Source organism: Mytilus trossulus, chromosome 13 (genome assembly GCF_036588685.1).
Source record: "Mytilus trossulus isolate FHL-02 chromosome 13, PNRI_Mtr1.1.1.hap1, whole genome shotgun sequence".
In the NCBI taxonomy this organism is placed as follows: domain Eukaryota; kingdom Metazoa; phylum Mollusca; class Bivalvia; order Mytilida; family Mytilidae; genus Mytilus; species Mytilus trossulus.
In genome coordinates, this window is record NC_086385.1 from 13,191,768 (window position 1) to 13,209,806 (window position 18,039).

The window sequence follows — 18,039 nt, forward strand, 5'->3', positions numbered from 1 at the left end:
CAAAGTTTAGATTAATTTGGCTCAGTAGTTTAAGAGGAGAAGAATTTTGTAAAAGTTAACGACGACGGACGACGACGGACGACGGACGCCAGGTGATGAGAAAAGCTCAATTGGCCTTTAAGGCCAGGTGAGCTAAAAAAACATAGTTTTAAGACAAAAATAACAATTTGAAGAGTAGTGACATTATAAATGTTTTCATCTCCCATAAATAAAATAAGCTCGCCCCTGTCAGATCGCTTGATATTCATAATAATAAGGTCGGGTGGAACATTCAAGTATTCTGTATTTATGTTATGGTAACAAAGGTCGCCGTAACGTGTACCTTACATCCATCTTTTTAACTCACCTGGCCCAAAGGGCCAAGTGAGCTGTTCTCATCACTTTGCGTCCGTCGTCCGTCGTCTGTTAACTTTTACAAAAATCTTCTCCTCTAAAACTACTGGGTCAAATTTAAGTTATTGCCCTTTATAGACAATTTTTAACTCTTTTCATAAACTTTGTAAATTTTTAACTAACATTTCCACTGAAACTACTGGACCAAGTTCATTATAGATAGAGATAATTGTAGGCAGCAATGATGTTCAAAACAAACACATCATCATCACTAAAACACAATTGTGTCATCATCATCTGCGCCCTTTGTTGTTTAATATTCACATAGACCAATAGTCATAAATTTTTGTAATTTTTTGTGGATTTTTAGGAAATATTTTCCACTGTATTTTCTGGGCCAAGTTCATTATAAATACATATAATTGTAGCAACAAGAATGTTCAATAAAGTAAGATATACAAACACATCACCATCACCAAAACACAATTTTTACATGAATTTATCTTTGTTTATTGTTTGATATGTACATAGACCCAAGGTGAGCGAACAGGCTCTTGAGAGCCTCTAGTTTAAATATAATTCAATGATAGCATTGTAAAGATAAAACTAAAAAAAATAAAAAGGCAACATAAATGAAAGTTTATATCAATGTTTAAAAAAAAAAATTAAAAGCAAAAGCGTACTCCATTGTTTTGTGTAATAAATATAATTCTTACCTTCCATATTGTATACCAAGAGTATATATTTGTCTGAAACATAAAGCCACGCATGTCAACAAGACACAAGCCCAGAGAAGCTTTCCTATAACACGTTTGCTTGATGAAATTCTGTTTATTCCATGTAAAGTTGTATTTCCTGCGAAATTTATTAAAGTTTCTTTTATCCTGGCTGGTAACATTTTCACACAAGGTTTTTATCTATTGTCCTACAATTCCCAACAATACTTCGTTCAGTGCTTCAAAGCATACACATATCTGTGATTTGATATCAGATCACAATATTTGAAGTTATCAACAAATCAGAACTGCTTTTTCGAATTCTAAATGAAAGTCGATATTTATTAAACTAAAAAAATCTCTTTAAATCATGTATTTATAATAAACATACTTTTCTACAAAATAACCCATGCACAGAGGACAAATGGGTTACACTTGAACTGTCAATACCATTTCATAGTCGGCAATATAGTTTTATAATTTGTTCCGAGATCGCACTCCACTGATTTAAAACAAACACACTTTATACGGTACTCATTTCTAATTTCAATTTAGTTATCTTTTCCAAGTTTCACTTTTCTTTTACAAAGCATTCATCGTAAATCATAAAGATTTACAATCAAATTATGTATCATGCTAAAAGATTTTTTTTACAAATTGAAACACGGTTAGGTACATTTATTTGAAATCCAAAGCTAAAATAAAAGATGAAGAGCTATAATCAAAAAGTTCAAAAAAGTAAAGCCAAATCCGTGAAAAGGATTCAGAGCTTTGAAGTACGTTGCATCGACTAGTTGTTTCTCCAGAAGCAACCTATATAAAAGGTAAGCTAAAATATATACTCTTACATGAATATGCATGACAACTGACAGTCAATTGATTACTTCATTGGAGTATGTTTCTGATGATTTTTATTTTTTTTAATTTTCTTTCTGTTGTACCAGTATTTTCATTGTTTATAGGTCAGCCTTAATTAATTAATTAATGCAATTAAATGTGTTTATTATGATTTCAGTCATCGATATGAATTGGTAGATTTTTAACTTCAACAAAATATAGTCCTACTACATGTATTTTGGAAGACTCGAACCAATCGATAGCAGAGGAAAAATAATAGACAATAAATTTTGACGTGAATAAATCACATTTATTTTTTGGATAATTGAGTGATTGAAATGATCCTTTCTTTTCGTATAGTAGTTGTAACTTGTCCACTCTCTGCTCTTCTTCACGATCTTATTAAACAGAAACTTCACATTAATATATCAAACAGTCATGAATTAAACAAGCAGTACATTGTATTTGCATTCAGATGGTGGTTTTTAATTTGGCTGTTACTTTTTCAACGAATATAAACATATATCATTATTGTATATTGTCCACTTAAAATTGAAAGGAACTATAAACCTCCACCTTAAAAGTTACTATTTTCATTACTGATCGCTCGTCTCACGATTTTTCATTTAGATTTAATCGTTTGTTTTCATGTATAGCTTGCTATTCGTTTGAACCAAGGTTGTTGAAGGTCGTATTCTGACCTTTGACATTTTATCTTTTACACATTGTTACTTGGGTGGAGAATTATTTCTTGGACAATCATGCCATATTTTTTTATTTCTTTTATCAAGAAAATACATGTTTAGCAATCAATGCCTACTATTATAACATGAGTTTAGGTTCCAAAATATGCCTTTGATGAATTATTATACAATAATAACGGTAACGGGAGATACATTCCTTAATAAAAATATTTTTTGTCATTTAATCACCGCAAATTTTGATAACAAATAGAATTTCAATTTAGTATTCAGCTCGTTTTACACAACAAATACTTAGCAGCAATTTGCAGATACTATCGGCAATATTTAATGTACATGTATCACACACGAGAGAAATGTTTTAAATTAAAATTTCTGTTTGTGGGATTATACAGTTATTTGAACAGTTACAAAATGGAAGTTGCAACAAAATAAATGTTGTTTAACTAATATGTAATTGATATTGCAATTAATTACACTACACTATTTATTTGATAATGTTTCAAGCAGAAACATAAAAAAGATGTGTTACGTAACACTACAAACTGCTCAGAGTCTGAATTGACCAGTTTTTGTGCTCGACCAGTAAAATCGAGCACACATTTTACTCGACTAGTCTCGACATTGTCTCGACTGGACTTAACTGTACTTAAGTGTACTCGACTAGGTCTCGACTTAACTTAATTAGTCTGAAATGGTCTTGACCAAGGCTCGACCTGTCTCGACCTGTCTTGACTAGTCTCTACTCAGTCTGAACCAGTCTCGACCTGTCTCGACTAGTCTCGACTCAGTCTGAACCAGTCTCGACCTGTCTCGACTAGTCTTGACCTTCAAATTTAGTTTTGACTGGTATAAAGAAGCCCATCTCACTTAATTGAATATTGATCTTACAAAATTCAAGCTTATTAGGTAGTTTGATTACTGCCTGTGAAATAAAAAATTTTTTTTTTTACAATAGGTAAAAATAAAAATTATTATATAAATTCAGATAGGCATCTTTAAATTTTCTAATAACTTTTTCAAATCAACTTGGATTTTCATCAAACTATGCACCTATCTAAGATATATATCAAGCTTACTGAATCCCATTTCATTTACTTTTTTGTTGTATATCTATGAAATTTAAGAATTAAAGTCATCTCAGTAAAAAAAGCTAGGATTTGCAATTTGGACAAAATAGAGATAGGCATCTTTAATTTTTTTAATAACTTTTTCAAATTAACTTATATTTTCATCAAACTATGCAGCTATCTTAGATATATATCAAGCTTACTGAATCCCATTTTATTTACTTTTTTGTTGTTCTGTTGTAAAATTAAAGAATTAAAGTCATCTCGGTAAAAAAAAGCAAGGATTTGCAATTAGGACAAAATAGAGATAGGCATCTTTAATTTTTTTAATAACTTTTTCAAATCAACTTGGATTGTCATCAAACTATGCAGCTATCTTAGATGTATATCAAGCTTACTGAATCCCATTTCATTTACTTTTTTGTTGTACTGTTGTAAAATTTAAGAATTAAAGTCATCTCGTTTAAAAAGCTAGGATTTGCATTTTTGACAAAATAGAGATAGGCATCTTTAATTTTTTCATAACTTTTTGAAATCAACTTAGATTTTCATCAAACTTTATAACTATCTTTGCAATATTCTTGCTAAATATCTTTCTAAACCATAAGTTGTTATTTAGTCTGATGTATTTCTGTCAAATTTAAGAATTTAATTAATCTACATGTAGGTCAAAAATCTTTGATATTAGAAATATATCTTTCTTTAAATAAAAATATTAAATTTTTGTTTTAACAAAAAAAAGGTGTCTTTTTTAAGATTTCATATCTTTTTCAAATCAGCTTAAACAAAATAAACCCCTTTTTTTGTAGTAAAACAAAAAAATGATATCATGAACTTATATAACAATCCTTGATAACCTTTTGAAAAAAGAAATGTGTTCCAAAGTTACAGTAAAAATTAATTTTAATCAAATCTTAAAATATTGACATGGCACTATACATGGTTTAATTACATCAGTACACCTGAGTTTTACAGGTTAAAAGAAAGCCCTACTTTTCTTAAACTCGTGTATTACTTATCAAGAGAATTGAAAAAGCCTTGCGATTTAGATTGAACAGGATGTTGCAACTTTGAATAAATGTTATTTAGAATTTAATTAAAACTCTCAGGTAGATGTGTTCTTTTTAATAAGTTTGCCCCAAGCAGAATGTATTGCCTTATAAATCACCACAAATCAGAAGAACTATTTGAATAATTTCTTTAATTTTTCTTTGCTTTTTGATATATTTATAGGATTTATATATCAAAAGGAATAAAACATTAAAGGAATTATATAACTAATTTATATATACTTTTTCCAAAATTATGAGGAATATTGTAGCTTTTTGACCTACATGTAGACTAATTAAATTCTTAAATTTGACAGAAATACACCAGCTGAATAGTTTGATGAAAATCCAAGTGATTTTGAAAAAGATATTAAAAAAATTAAAGATGCCTATCTCTATTTTGTCTGAATTGCAAATCCTAGCTTTTTTTAACGAGATGACTTTAATTCTTAAATTTTACAGCAATACAACAAAAAAGTAAATGAAATGGGATACAGTAAGCTTGATTTATATCTAAGATAGCTGCATAGTTTGATAAAAATCCAAGTGATTTTGAAAAAGTTATTGAAAAAATTAAAGATGCCTATCTCTATTTTGTCTGAATTGCAAATCCTAGCTTTTTTAACCGAGATGACTTTAACTCTTAAATTTTACAACAGTACAACAAAAAAGTAAATGAAATGAGATTCAGTAAGCTTGATATAAATCTAAGATAGCTGCATAGTTTGATGACAATCCAAGTTGATTTGAAAAAGTTATTAAAAAAAATAAAGATGCCTATCTCTATTTTGTCTGAATTGCAAATCCTAGCTTTTTTTACTGAGATGACTTTAACTCTTAAATTTTACAACAGTACAACAAAAAAGTAAATGAAATGGGATTCAGTAAGCTTGATTTATATCTAAGATGGCTGCATAGTTTGATGAAAATATAAGTTAATTTGAAAAAGTTATTAAAAAAATTAAAGATGCCTATCTCTATTTTGTCGAAATTGCAAATCCTAGCTTTTTTTACCAAGATGACTTTAATTCTTAAATTTCATAGATATACAACTAAAAAGTAAACGAAATGGGATTCAGTAAGCTTGATATATATCTTAGATAGGTGCATAGTTTGATGAAAATCCAAGTTGATTTAAAAAAAGTTATTAGAAAATTTAAAGATGCCTATCTGAATTTATATAATAATTTTTATTTTTACCTATTGTAAATTTTTTTTTTTTTATTTCACAGCCAGTCATCAAACTACCTAATAAGCTTGAATTTTGTAAGATCAATATTTAATTAAGTTAGATGGGCTTCTTTATACCAGTCAAAACTAAATTTGAAGGTCAAGACTAGTCGAGACAGGTCGAGACTGGTTCAGACTGAGTCGAGACTAGTCGAGACAGGTCGAGACTGGTTCAGACTGAGTCGAGACTAGTCAAGACAGGTCGAGACAGGTCGAGCCTTGGTCAAGACCATTTCAGACTAATTAAGTTAAGTCGAGACCTAGTCGAGTACACTTAAGTACAGTTAAGTCCAGTCGAGACAAAGTCGAGACTAGTCGAGTAAAATGTGTGCTCGATTTTACTGGTCGAGCACAAAAACTGGTCAATTCAGACTCTGAGCAGTTTGTAGTGTAATTGGTTTACATTTTCCCCAAACGATGTTTTAGATTGACTGATAATTTCTTCAAATCAATTAAGTAATATTACCCTCATTAGAACAAGAGTTTGTTTGCTAAAGTGACCCGAATTGAAGGCAAGAGTAGTACAGAATTTGAGTATAAGTTTAAACTTGTAGAAGTTCGAGACATATAAATGTTGAAAATATTCCGCACAGCCCTATATTTTACCTTCGAAACAAATAGTAGTGCATATGAACATTCCATTCTGAGATATAATTTTTAAGAAACTTATTGTAAAAGTGGCACAGTGTTGACGGTAATAGGAGTTCCTATGGGAAATTTAATGTCTCTATTAACAGAAGTGCAACCTTTAGCTCCAAATTCGCCTACTATTAAAGACTTATTCAAAGACTTTTAAACAGTTGTTGTGCTGTTGAAGTGGACACATTATGAGTCCATTTTATTGCAAGGGTGATAAGGGGTCTTAACCGTATTTGTTGAACCTTGGTACAATTCCAATACACAAGGATTTCTATGTTGTGTACAAGTTAAAATTGTGTACCAAAAAAATGTGCAAATTATCATTTGTATTTTGACTTTGTACAAAAAATGAAGGACTCCTTTTAACTTCTAATTCAAAAAAAGAATTAAGATCGATGCATCAACAGCCTATAAGTCATTTGCTGTGCATACATCAAATCACACGCCATATATATGGGTCTTTATAAATAAAACCATGCAGAACTATGATATTTTAGTCTTTTTAAGTCACAGACATGAAAATATATCAAAATAACACTTGTATATGTTATATATGAATGTTTTGTGATGCACAATTTACATTTACGTAAACATAATATAAACATCCTTATTTTTTTTCTGAAAACTTGGATATATATATATAAAGCCAGAATAAAATGTTATTATTTTTACTATAATACCTTTCAGACATGAAATAGGCTTATAAGATCTTTCCACTTTTCTGTGGAAAGACTTATTGTATTTGTTCTGATTAATTTTTGTTTCTTCCGCCTAATCTTGTGATAAATATTTGTTGCGCAATATGTTGTTTAGATATTTTTCATATTGTATTGTATAGTTTATGCGCTTTTAAATTTCACGTTGCTAAGAGGAACAATTTTCTTTGTAAGAGTTATTTCCCTAAACACAGTTTTCCTTGTGACTGCATCCCTCCCGTAACTGCAAAATGAGGCGACAAAAGAGTAGGGGCATTAAGGCCTGGATTTGGCCCCAAAAAAATAAATGTTTGATATCGTTTTTCAAATTGGCACATAATGTTTAGAAATGCATAGGTTCAAGAAATATAAAAGAAAAACATGAAGATTCTTACCTGATGACGTCACAAATACGTCATAATATGTACCATTTTAAAAAAAATCGATGAAAAATACAGATCTTATGCAGTTTTCCATCTATATTTCTGTTACGGAAACATCGTGCGCAGGCAAGAAACAGCAAAATAATTTAACAGAAGCTTTATTATTACTATAGACATGATCCCACCAAATATAAAGTTGTTTCTTGGGTTCGAACATACTTTTTCAATCTAAAATAAACATAAAATTTGATGAAAAACAAGGAAAATCACGAAATGTTACAAAATATGCAAAATAAATCATGATTTATTGCCATGAAAACTTATTCAATGTTAAATTTGTTTTGTTTCTCTGAGTACCTTGTACTGTAGTAAGGTTTTCAGTTATTTAAGAATACAAACATGTTTGATAACTTTTAAATTTGCAATAATTTTTGGGCCAAATAAGTGCCTTATAAAATTGTTCATTATATCCTTCGCATGATTTGTTCTATTTTAATCGAAGCGATATGAACACTCCATATGAGAGTTATTTCCCCTGATGCATTTAAAATAATTGATATGCATTTCTATCTTGTAAACCATAATTGAAAGAGACCAAGGATCTTTTGATATGACGTTGTTGATCCATAAATAAGAAAATTAGGTCAAGGTAAGAGGTCAATGTCATATTTTAAATTCCATAAACCGTATAAGATATCGACAACATATTTTTTTTATTAAATTGTAAGATGCAACATGTCGTAACACATGAATTTTGGCTGAAACGGTACGCTAACATTATTTTGGTGCAAGAGGTAAAACAAATTCGTTAATATACAGATACAACCACTACTACAAACAATAAAGGAACACGAATCTGTATAACAGACTCACAAGCAACATATCCTTAAACACTTCATACAAATATCAAAACTTGAACAATGGACCTCAAACCATAAATCAACAATCAAAGAACACGGCAAAGACATTAACTGATGACTGAGAGACAACATTGCTAAAGGAAGGGTTACAAGATCCTACTGCACATGTGACACCAGTTGTGTTGCTCATGTTAGTACTAAAAATAAATAAAAATGAGAAATGATAATTCTAACTCGATATATTACTTTTGGGAAAAAATGACGAGATTTTGGTTACAACAATTGGAAAATATCCGTCGGCATCTGTGTAAGAAATATTCCATAACGATTAACCAACTCGTGGTTGCGTTCGAAAGATTTAAGAAGGGATGTTAGAGAAAATGATCTATATAGCGAAAAGTGAAGTAAAAGGATAATGTTTACTTCTTTTCTTTCTTCCTAAGAAGCCCTGGATGAAGACAACCACACATTAATAAAGAACAAGTAGGCAAGAAGAGGTGCACATTTGGTTCTTTTAGGATTGCTGACTGTTTGTTGAAAAACACCACGTCCTACAAACGTAACAAAAATGTCGTCAATCAAGAAATTTAGCATCCTGATAATGTCTTTTTCTTAAAAATGTTTGTTTTGAGTCAGAGTGTATTTCTTTACAGAATTTTTATGTACTCTAAAAGATCTTTGGACTTTTTGTTTCCTCATCTGATTCACACATTTATGAAATTAAGGTATCCAGTGAGGTGAAGGAAGATCCAGTTCTTCATCTTTGGTTTAAAGTTCAAAGGAACAAATAACAGACCTATGATTATCTAGGATTCCTCCTTGGTAAGGATCGTGGCGTTAAATGTAGAGTTTCTATGATAATTGTCAATACCTAATTCATTTATTAAGCAGTTTATTCGATGTGATTTACACATACACAACATGTTTTCTAGGGCTATATCTGCGGGGACTATTATATATTTGTTATGGGGTAGGACAGGTGTTTTGCTACACTCTATCTTTTACGATTGATGTAGCATGTGTACTCATAGATCCATGTACTTTTTAATTCTGATTTGTATCAACAATCTACAGCCTTAATTTATATATTTGTCTCCCTCTCGCGTTTACGGTAGATTCATGGTATAAAGCAATCTTGGATTGTACAATCCCAGTACAAAATCAGTCTAGTTGTTTGTTCAAATCTGAAAATTAAGGGACAGATTTGCAATTTCTGGGTTTGACTGTTTATTTATATAAATAAAACGTGGTGATTTATTGAATAACTCAAAATATTTGTTTTTTCAAATTTTGTGTTTTTGAAATATTTTTTTTAAACAGAGGCATTTCAGGGGAGATAACTCTTTTAGTAAGAGATATCTATTGGACTGATAGAGAAATTTTCAATTTTTACTGGTAGCATGAAAACAAGTTCGGTGACACCATTGTTTCTTTTTATTTACTTAAACATATCATAAAACCTATCTTCTCACAATTTATTCTAAAATTCTATCACGCATACTCTTTTTGATCACACAAATGTGTTTTTTCATGAACAATGTAACCAAATTAAGGCAATGTTCAACGAATTGAAGCATGAAAAATAGCACGGTGACCCATACTTTATATTATGCTTTGGAAAAAGGCATAGTAAAATCTTCAATTTGGCAAAGTAAAAGAAAGCTCTATTTCATGATAAAAAAATATAAACCAATGATCTACCTTTATCCGTTACCTGGCATAATCTCAGACTACATTCATAAGTATTTAGAACTTTCGTTTTTAATTGATGTTATTGGACTTAAAATAGTTCGGGAGTTGTATCAAACATTTCGCAATAATCAGGTAAACAAAACGTAGGCAGTGGGATTATATATGAATGGAACACCAGCAGAGGTGCAATCAACGAATCGAAACTATGAGTCGTCAATAGTGAGTTCTTTGAAAATGTGTGTGTAATTGAAAATGTTAGATTAAAATAATTTAGCATAGAGATAATAAATCCTAGGTACAGACTGATAATTATGATAGGGAGGTATTTTTGAGGTTATTGATAAATGAAAAAGAACATAGCCTAAGGAGTTGATTTAATACCAGTGGGTTTCGCTGATGGTTGAAGTCCGTAGGCCAACGGATAGTTGCGATCTTCTCGATCATTTTATCCCTGGTGAAGAGTTGTCTCATTTGCAATTATACTGCATATTATTATGTTTTATGTCGACTAATCGCGTCTATCTCTTGTGTAAAAGAAGAATATTCCATTACACTTGTATTGTAAATTTACATGAAATATACGAATTAAAACTTGGTTAAAGCGTGCAGTTTATTAAACAGATAAATAACATCAATAGATATGATTACATAAATATTTATACCTCAAAGGTTTCAGTCGTAAACAAAACATGCATTGCATAACAATCCTATTTAATAAATGATTCATACAAGCATCTGTACAATACTTTACAGTTTTTCCCGAGCAAAAATCATCCGACTGTTTGACCAGAAGGCATCGCTTATAACTAAGGATGTCAACTCGGTGAATATTTACTAATCGATTACTCGTTGTATTTACCGAGCGATACTCGAATACTCGCTCGGTATACATTAACAAAATGGAAACACTAAAGTATACTATTTTTATGTATTGTGGGTCGTAGTCTTAAGATCGTAATATCCTTAACATTATTACCTAGGACTAGATAATTGTACAAGGAATTTTTACTATAATTGATACATCATTTACTTCATGAACTAATTATGTAAAGTGGTTATATTCTAATCAAGTAATTAATTACCAAACAACACAATTATTATCGTGGTAATGATAAGAACTTTCTAATGCAATTAATTATTTTATGAGGGTCGATACAAGGGAGCAAATAATTTGGTTCTCATTTAAAAAAAAATCTTGTCAGCTTGTTCTGGCATGTATCGATTTCGCAGGTAAATAACATGTCTGCTGATGTAAATATACGCTCTGACGGTACAGAGGTTGGAGATAACTACGCTTCGCTAAAAGTGTAAGCCTTGGAAAAATACACTTGTTAATATATACCTCTGTTTGGAGGAATTTTAAATAACAGTTAAGCCCAAATATTTGAATCGTTTTTCAATTTTTATCAATTTTAATTATATACAATTTCCCGGCAGACGCTCTCAATAAACATAGTTTTTGTATTAACTTGATAAAGCAACAACATTCCTACAGGAAACCGATTAGTCGAGTATCCTTTTGGTAATCGATACTCGGTACTACCGAGCGATACTCGAGTAATCGAGTACTCGTTGACATCCCTACTAATAACGATCAACTCTGGATATGAAGTTTTTCGTAAATGCAAAGAGTAAATGTATTTCAGAAAATATGTGTCACCAGTGGCAAACATAAAAGATTTTTTTACCCCGAGTACTAAGTTATTGTATTTAATAAAGATGCGTCAACAAGGATACCATGATATTTGTTTTTCTAATTTTCTAATTAATGTGATTAATTGTTGAAATAGTGTGAATGACAATACGATAACAACAGGGCATACAAAACGGTCAAAATAAGTTTGTCAACATCATAACAGGGAAACTCATTCATACAATGACATGTAAGTTGTCTATATTTAAAAGAAGATATACTTGTAACGACATATTTATACTGCACATCAATTGAATTTTAACGAGATTTAATTATGCGAAAAACTCAAATTTTTCGAACTTATTTCAGGCTTAGATTTTCTCCCATATGTATAGTCAAAACAATTAAAAAATATACTATATACAATAAATACGCATGTTCAAGGCTTACTAATATAAAAATACTTTTACATAGATTAATAATATATGCATCCTATCAGTCAATGGTAGGTCCCTGTTTTTTTTCTCTAGACGAATTAGTCGTTTTTATAGACCACTCTCCATTTCGTCGATGATTGACATATCAATATGAACAGATTGTGTGATATTTTGGTCAGTGGTTTCTCCAATTTCATTTAAGCTCACACCAGTTTGGTTCTCTACAACTCTGTTACGTCTCGTCATACTTCTCAAGAGAAAGAAACACAGTTCTAGCAATTCGCCAATGCTAATGGCGGACATTCCTATCCATAGACCAAGAAGTCCTCCGATATTCGACAGAAAGTTCTCAAACTGAAATTGATAAAAAGTTGAATAATTTATGAAAATATGTGGATCATATAATCCACATGGAAGCAAAATATTGAAATCTGGAATTAAAAATTTGAAGAAAAGAAATATTCAAAAAGGAAATTAGGTATAAAAAAGGTCTTCCCAATCTAGTGATAACTATAGATTGTTTTTATATTATTCACTTTTGCTGAAGTTTAAAAGTAAGATTTGAATATAATATTCAATTATGCATACAAATTATCACGCGATCAATGTTGTCCGAATATCTTAATAACCATTATTGTGAATTCCAGCTATACATTGTTAACAATTCCCTACCCAAATGGGTTCATGGTGGCCAGATGGTTTTCTTAAAACGGGTTATTACATCCGAATTTTTACAGTGATTTTGTTAAAAAAACCACTTAAATTCCAAAAGAATCCGTGTTATCTTATTGATCCTTTGAATACGTTTTTCTTTATGAATACCATATATAGCTCTATGAATATGGTTTTATCGGTACTGACATCAATTTTGTTTTGATAGTTAAAACATACATTAATATTTATAGACTTATATTTATCAATACTTATTGTCAAACATCCTGTCGATGTCATGTACTTATATTTTGGGCTTACACTTGGTCATTGTCTTCTCATACTTTTTATGACGTTTTTACACAAAATCCATTTAATGAGTACTGGTTGGTACTCGAGTATTGGAAAACATGGTTTATTAATAACTCGTAATTGTCTATGAACGAGTTTTCTGTAACTGTTCATACAATAAGATCTGTAAACTGTATTTTTTGTCTATATTAAAGTTTTTTTTGTGGTTCTTGCCGGTCGCATGAGTCAAGCCGTTTCAAACTGATATATACAGTTTGTTCTTATTTGTACTGAGTCACCATTGTCAAGGAAGGGTGATCACTCACAAACTAGTTCAGCCTCACCAAATAATGTATGTGCATGCCCTTATGCAGGAGCCTGTAATTCAGTGGTTGTCGGTTTTTCGTTAATTGTTTTCTCATAAGGCCGTTTCGTTGTTCGATTGAAATTTTTCCACATGTTGTCATGTTGGATCCCTTTATAGCTTACGATATGGTATTGGTTTTACTCATGGTTGAAGACAGTACAGATAACTCTAATTGTTTAAATCTACGTCATGTTGCTCTGTTGTATAGTTGTCTTATTGACAGCCATATCATATCTTATACATTTGCATAAGTACTTTATTGACAGTCATCACTAGCCTGTCCACTCTGAGATTGAGAGTTCAAACCCCGCTCCAATCTTATTTAACAAGGATTGCATGGAGGTGGATTGTTTTTTAAAGTTACTTTGCCAACCACAACGCTGTTACGCCAAAATTCTCTGAACTACTGGGTACAAACACACGAACGAGCCCTTCAACAATGACACAATAACATATAACTGTTGAACACATTTGAAAAATATTATACCGTGAAAGATAGTGTTTCTTCTGTAACTTCCTCATATAACGACGAAAAGTATATGTTGACTTGCAACAAACTATCACTACAAAACAAAAAGCTTTAACTTACACATGTAATTTTGCAAATAATATCGAATATATATCATATATGCTTACAAATTTTGCCTATCAACATTGAAAAGAAAACGTTATAAGAATACTTAATAAATATTTTGATTTGATGCATTTTTTTCCATCTTTTTTTTATCAGATTATTTTTCACTAACTGCATTAAAAAAAGTGTTCGATCTCCAATTAAGATAAAATAAGCAATGTGCACAGTTTCATTAAAAAGATGATAAATGTAAAAATAAGTAGCCACATTAGCAGCTGTACCACCAAAAAGGGGCATAAAAGAATAGTCAAATTCATGTCAGGTTAATTGTCTGAAGGGGTTGGATACTACTCGTGTCTCTTATCTAACATCTACTATGCATTGCATAGTGCAAACATCACTAACACTGATATCATCTGTTTTCGCATCTGCATCTGTTATCGAGAGAACAAATATTGTGATACAAAAGTTTAAACATAGTTCTAACCTAGTTTTATTCTATGCATGACGAAAATATTAAAAAAAAAATCTTAATTATGTACTTAAAACATAGAAAGCTTTTAAATAAAATGCATTTAAACTTCAAAAATTGAATCAAGATTATTGTTCCTTTCAAAACATTACAACAGGGTGTTTGCAGAACAATAGTCAGTTACATAGTATCTGTTTTAAAATAATAAAAAAAGAGTATATGCAATGAGTATAGATAAACTGGAGTTAACGTAAAACAGTATCAAAACAGACATAACTGGAAAAATTCACAAGCGACCGCATGGCAAAACAGGAAAAATGATGAATATACATATGAATATTGAACAATACCAACCCAACCAAAAAAAAAACAATGGGTGATATAAGATACTCCGGAAGGGTAAGCAAACCCTACAACACATATGGCAAAACAATGTTATGTTATGTTCATTCCTTTGTTCATATGAAGTAATTGTTCTATTTGGTACGATATTCAAGACCTTGCGTGTCTTAATAGTATTGACTTGCTAGATTCTTTATGATAACAAGTATCTTTTCAGTTAAATATATCAAAAGAACCATTTTGGTGATATAACGAAATATATGTTACCTTGTATTTGAAAGTGAGAGTCCTTTTCTTTTTAATATTTTGTCAAGTAAAACTTCATAGCTTTTAGCTGGCCACCTACTAGTATGAATTGTCTTGATGTACTGATTTTCACTACAATATAAAAAATTGGATGAAATTGAAACAACAAAAGATAAGAAAGAATATTGGCAGCACGGACATCATTTGGGAAGGGTGTCATGTGTTTATCAGCCTATTGCCTGCACATGAATATAGATTCTACCAACTCATCGAGTAATATTCTATCTACTGGAAATAATAAAATCTTCAAATTTACATAGTTGAGAGTGGAATAATATCGATTAACACAAAATTTGATGGAAGAATTTGTTTCTCTAATTATTTTTTGACGATACGTTGGCAAACTGAATCGTTTGTTAAATAATCTGCTAAAACAGTGTATAAAGTTGACCTTTTCTATATGACCGTTCAGGTATGATCGCCCTTTTTCTTGAATTCACAATCACAAAATCATTAGAAAACAAGAACGTATGAATAATCAATTACTAACCAATGATCAACTTAGATAAAAAAAAAAAAAACACACACACGTTGTTTAAAAAAAAAGTATAAATCTGCTTAGAATAAAAGAAAAGTAAATGCATATTATTAAAAAATGAAATCCTACAAGTTGTTGTTGTTGTTGATAAAAGCAGATTAAAAAAAGGATGATTAAAATATGGCTTTCAATTAAACACGCATATTTAAATGTAAAATAGTATTATCCTTTGATTGATTTACATTGGTGGTAACATTTGGTCGACAATCTCTTATTTACCTGCAAGGATTGTTGCATTTACATCCCGTCACGTTTCCACGAACATCCATTCTGCAGTCGAAGGATTCTACAATAAAACTAAGTCTTTTTAATGTAAGGAGAAGCTATTAATACATAATTATCTTTTAGCTACTCTGGTCTTTCAATTTTAAAGTAAGATGTATAATTTCAAAAATCTCATGTAAACTAATTATCAAGTACAAATGTGCATGGAAAGGAAAATCTAACACGCCGGAAAATGAAGAAAACGAAAAAAAAAACCCAGTAAATCATAGAAACATACCAATCACAAAAGCCAACACCAATTTTGCCAACTTAGAAAAGAACATAAATCATTTAGACCTTAGTCATTTGATTTGGTGATTAATTGTCCCTTTGGCAATCATACTGGTACCACATCTTCGTCTATTTATAGAAGTATTTGTCACAATACAATGGAAATTATATTGAATGTTCTGTAAATTCAATAAAGTTAATGGTTCTGCACAATTTAATCGTTTCGATTCGTTTAACAGCTTCATTGAACTTAAGATATTAAGGAATGTCTTCGATATCACAATTATCAACGAATGAATATTTCTGACATTAATAGCACAACTACCACTTTTCTGGTACCATTTTCAAACTATCTAAGGGTACTTTGCAATATCCGTGCTAACAGCAAGTGTTTTGTATCATTGATCAAGTATACTAAAGAAGAAACCATGAAATGTTTAAGGGCACCTACCACTCCTCCTTGAAAAAAAACGTTATAAAACATGACATAAAAATAACGGTAAAGGCTAAACATAAAACTCTAAACTAACTAAGATCAATTTTACCTAAAGCAGTTGCGACTTTTGTTCTTATAAAGAAATAAGAATTTTTTGTTGGAAATTTACAGACTAAATCAGTCATACGTATCATGCCTGTTCCAAACCGCTATATAACTAGATTCTTGGTGTGAAAAACCTTGAGCACAAATACTTCACTAGAGCGAAAGTAACCAATGTTATTACTAACAAATGGTATGATTTTCATGCTGAAATCCAGTGTCTTTTGATAAGCTGCTATAGCCTAAAGACAAAACAGGACAAAGTAATGAAAAGGCAAAATGTGAAAAACATACAAAAAGAAACAAATATAGCAATGTGTTTACGCGTTTTTAAATAACAAATATGAATGACAAGGAAAGTTAACCGAGTCAGTTACTGGTGTTATATTGACACATGCCAGATGGCTTTTCCTTATGATTTTGTTTTCAAAGTTCCGGTTTCAGGCTACATAGAAGGACATTCTATTTCAATATGGACTGAGTTTATTTATTTTGTCTATAAGCAAAAGTTTGAGGTGAAAGATTCATTCTATATTTTTCAAGACACTGGGTCGAGTTATGTCTCTTTTTCCTTGAATTGTGTTCTGTTAACTGAACAAAAAACCTTAGGCAAATAGATTTATCATTCTGTTGCATTTAAATGTTTGCAAGCATGATACTTAATATAACAGACAGCAATATAACAAAGTCTGTAAATTACCATGACATTTATTATTATTTTTAATGATGTACCCAATCAATTTATTAACACTAAGTTTGAATAAGCTCTGAGTTCGTGAACCAGATGATGAACGGTTAAAATTTGAATGAACCAATCAAATCGTTTATTTTAAGTTATAATCAGGTGGAATTGTAAACAGGACATGACAAAGTAGAAGTATATGATTATATTTAATGAAATCATAACATAGTTAAGGTGACTGGGTAACTAAATTGATAGCGTCTAGATAGAACGTGGCCTTTGACGAAACGTGACACTGGCTTCTCAAAGGACGGAACTGGATATTGAACATCTCACCTTGACAACAGCCCCATGTGGAAGCACGACACATATATACTACTTGGAGTAAATTTTTTAACTAATGATAATTGCAAACTATTTTTTGTTATCATACCTTCCATATAACAGGGTACATCTACATCAGTCCTGATATCAGCATTGGTCATATAACACGGGCATTTTTGTTCTA

At 30.7% G+C, this 18,039-nt stretch overlaps 1 protein-coding gene across 1 annotated transcript; it reads right to left on the reverse strand.

The window, feature by feature from the left end:
* Positions 1 to 12,276: 12,276 nt before the first annotated feature.
* On the reverse strand, positions 12,277 to 16,088 carry LOC134694573 (degenerin-like protein unc-105). The gene is made up of 4 exons (XM_063555588.1): positions 16,036 to 16,088; positions 15,240 to 15,350; positions 14,072 to 14,147; positions 12,277 to 12,629 (listed from the first exon to the last, which is right to left on the reverse strand). The coding sequence occupies exons 1-4, from the start codon at positions 16,083 to 16,085 to the stop codon at positions 12,384 to 12,386; spliced, it is 483 nt and encodes a 160-aa protein (XP_063411658.1). The 5' UTR covers positions 16,086 to 16,088; the 3' UTR covers positions 12,277 to 12,383.
* Positions 16,089 to 18,039: the final 1,951 nt, after the last annotated feature.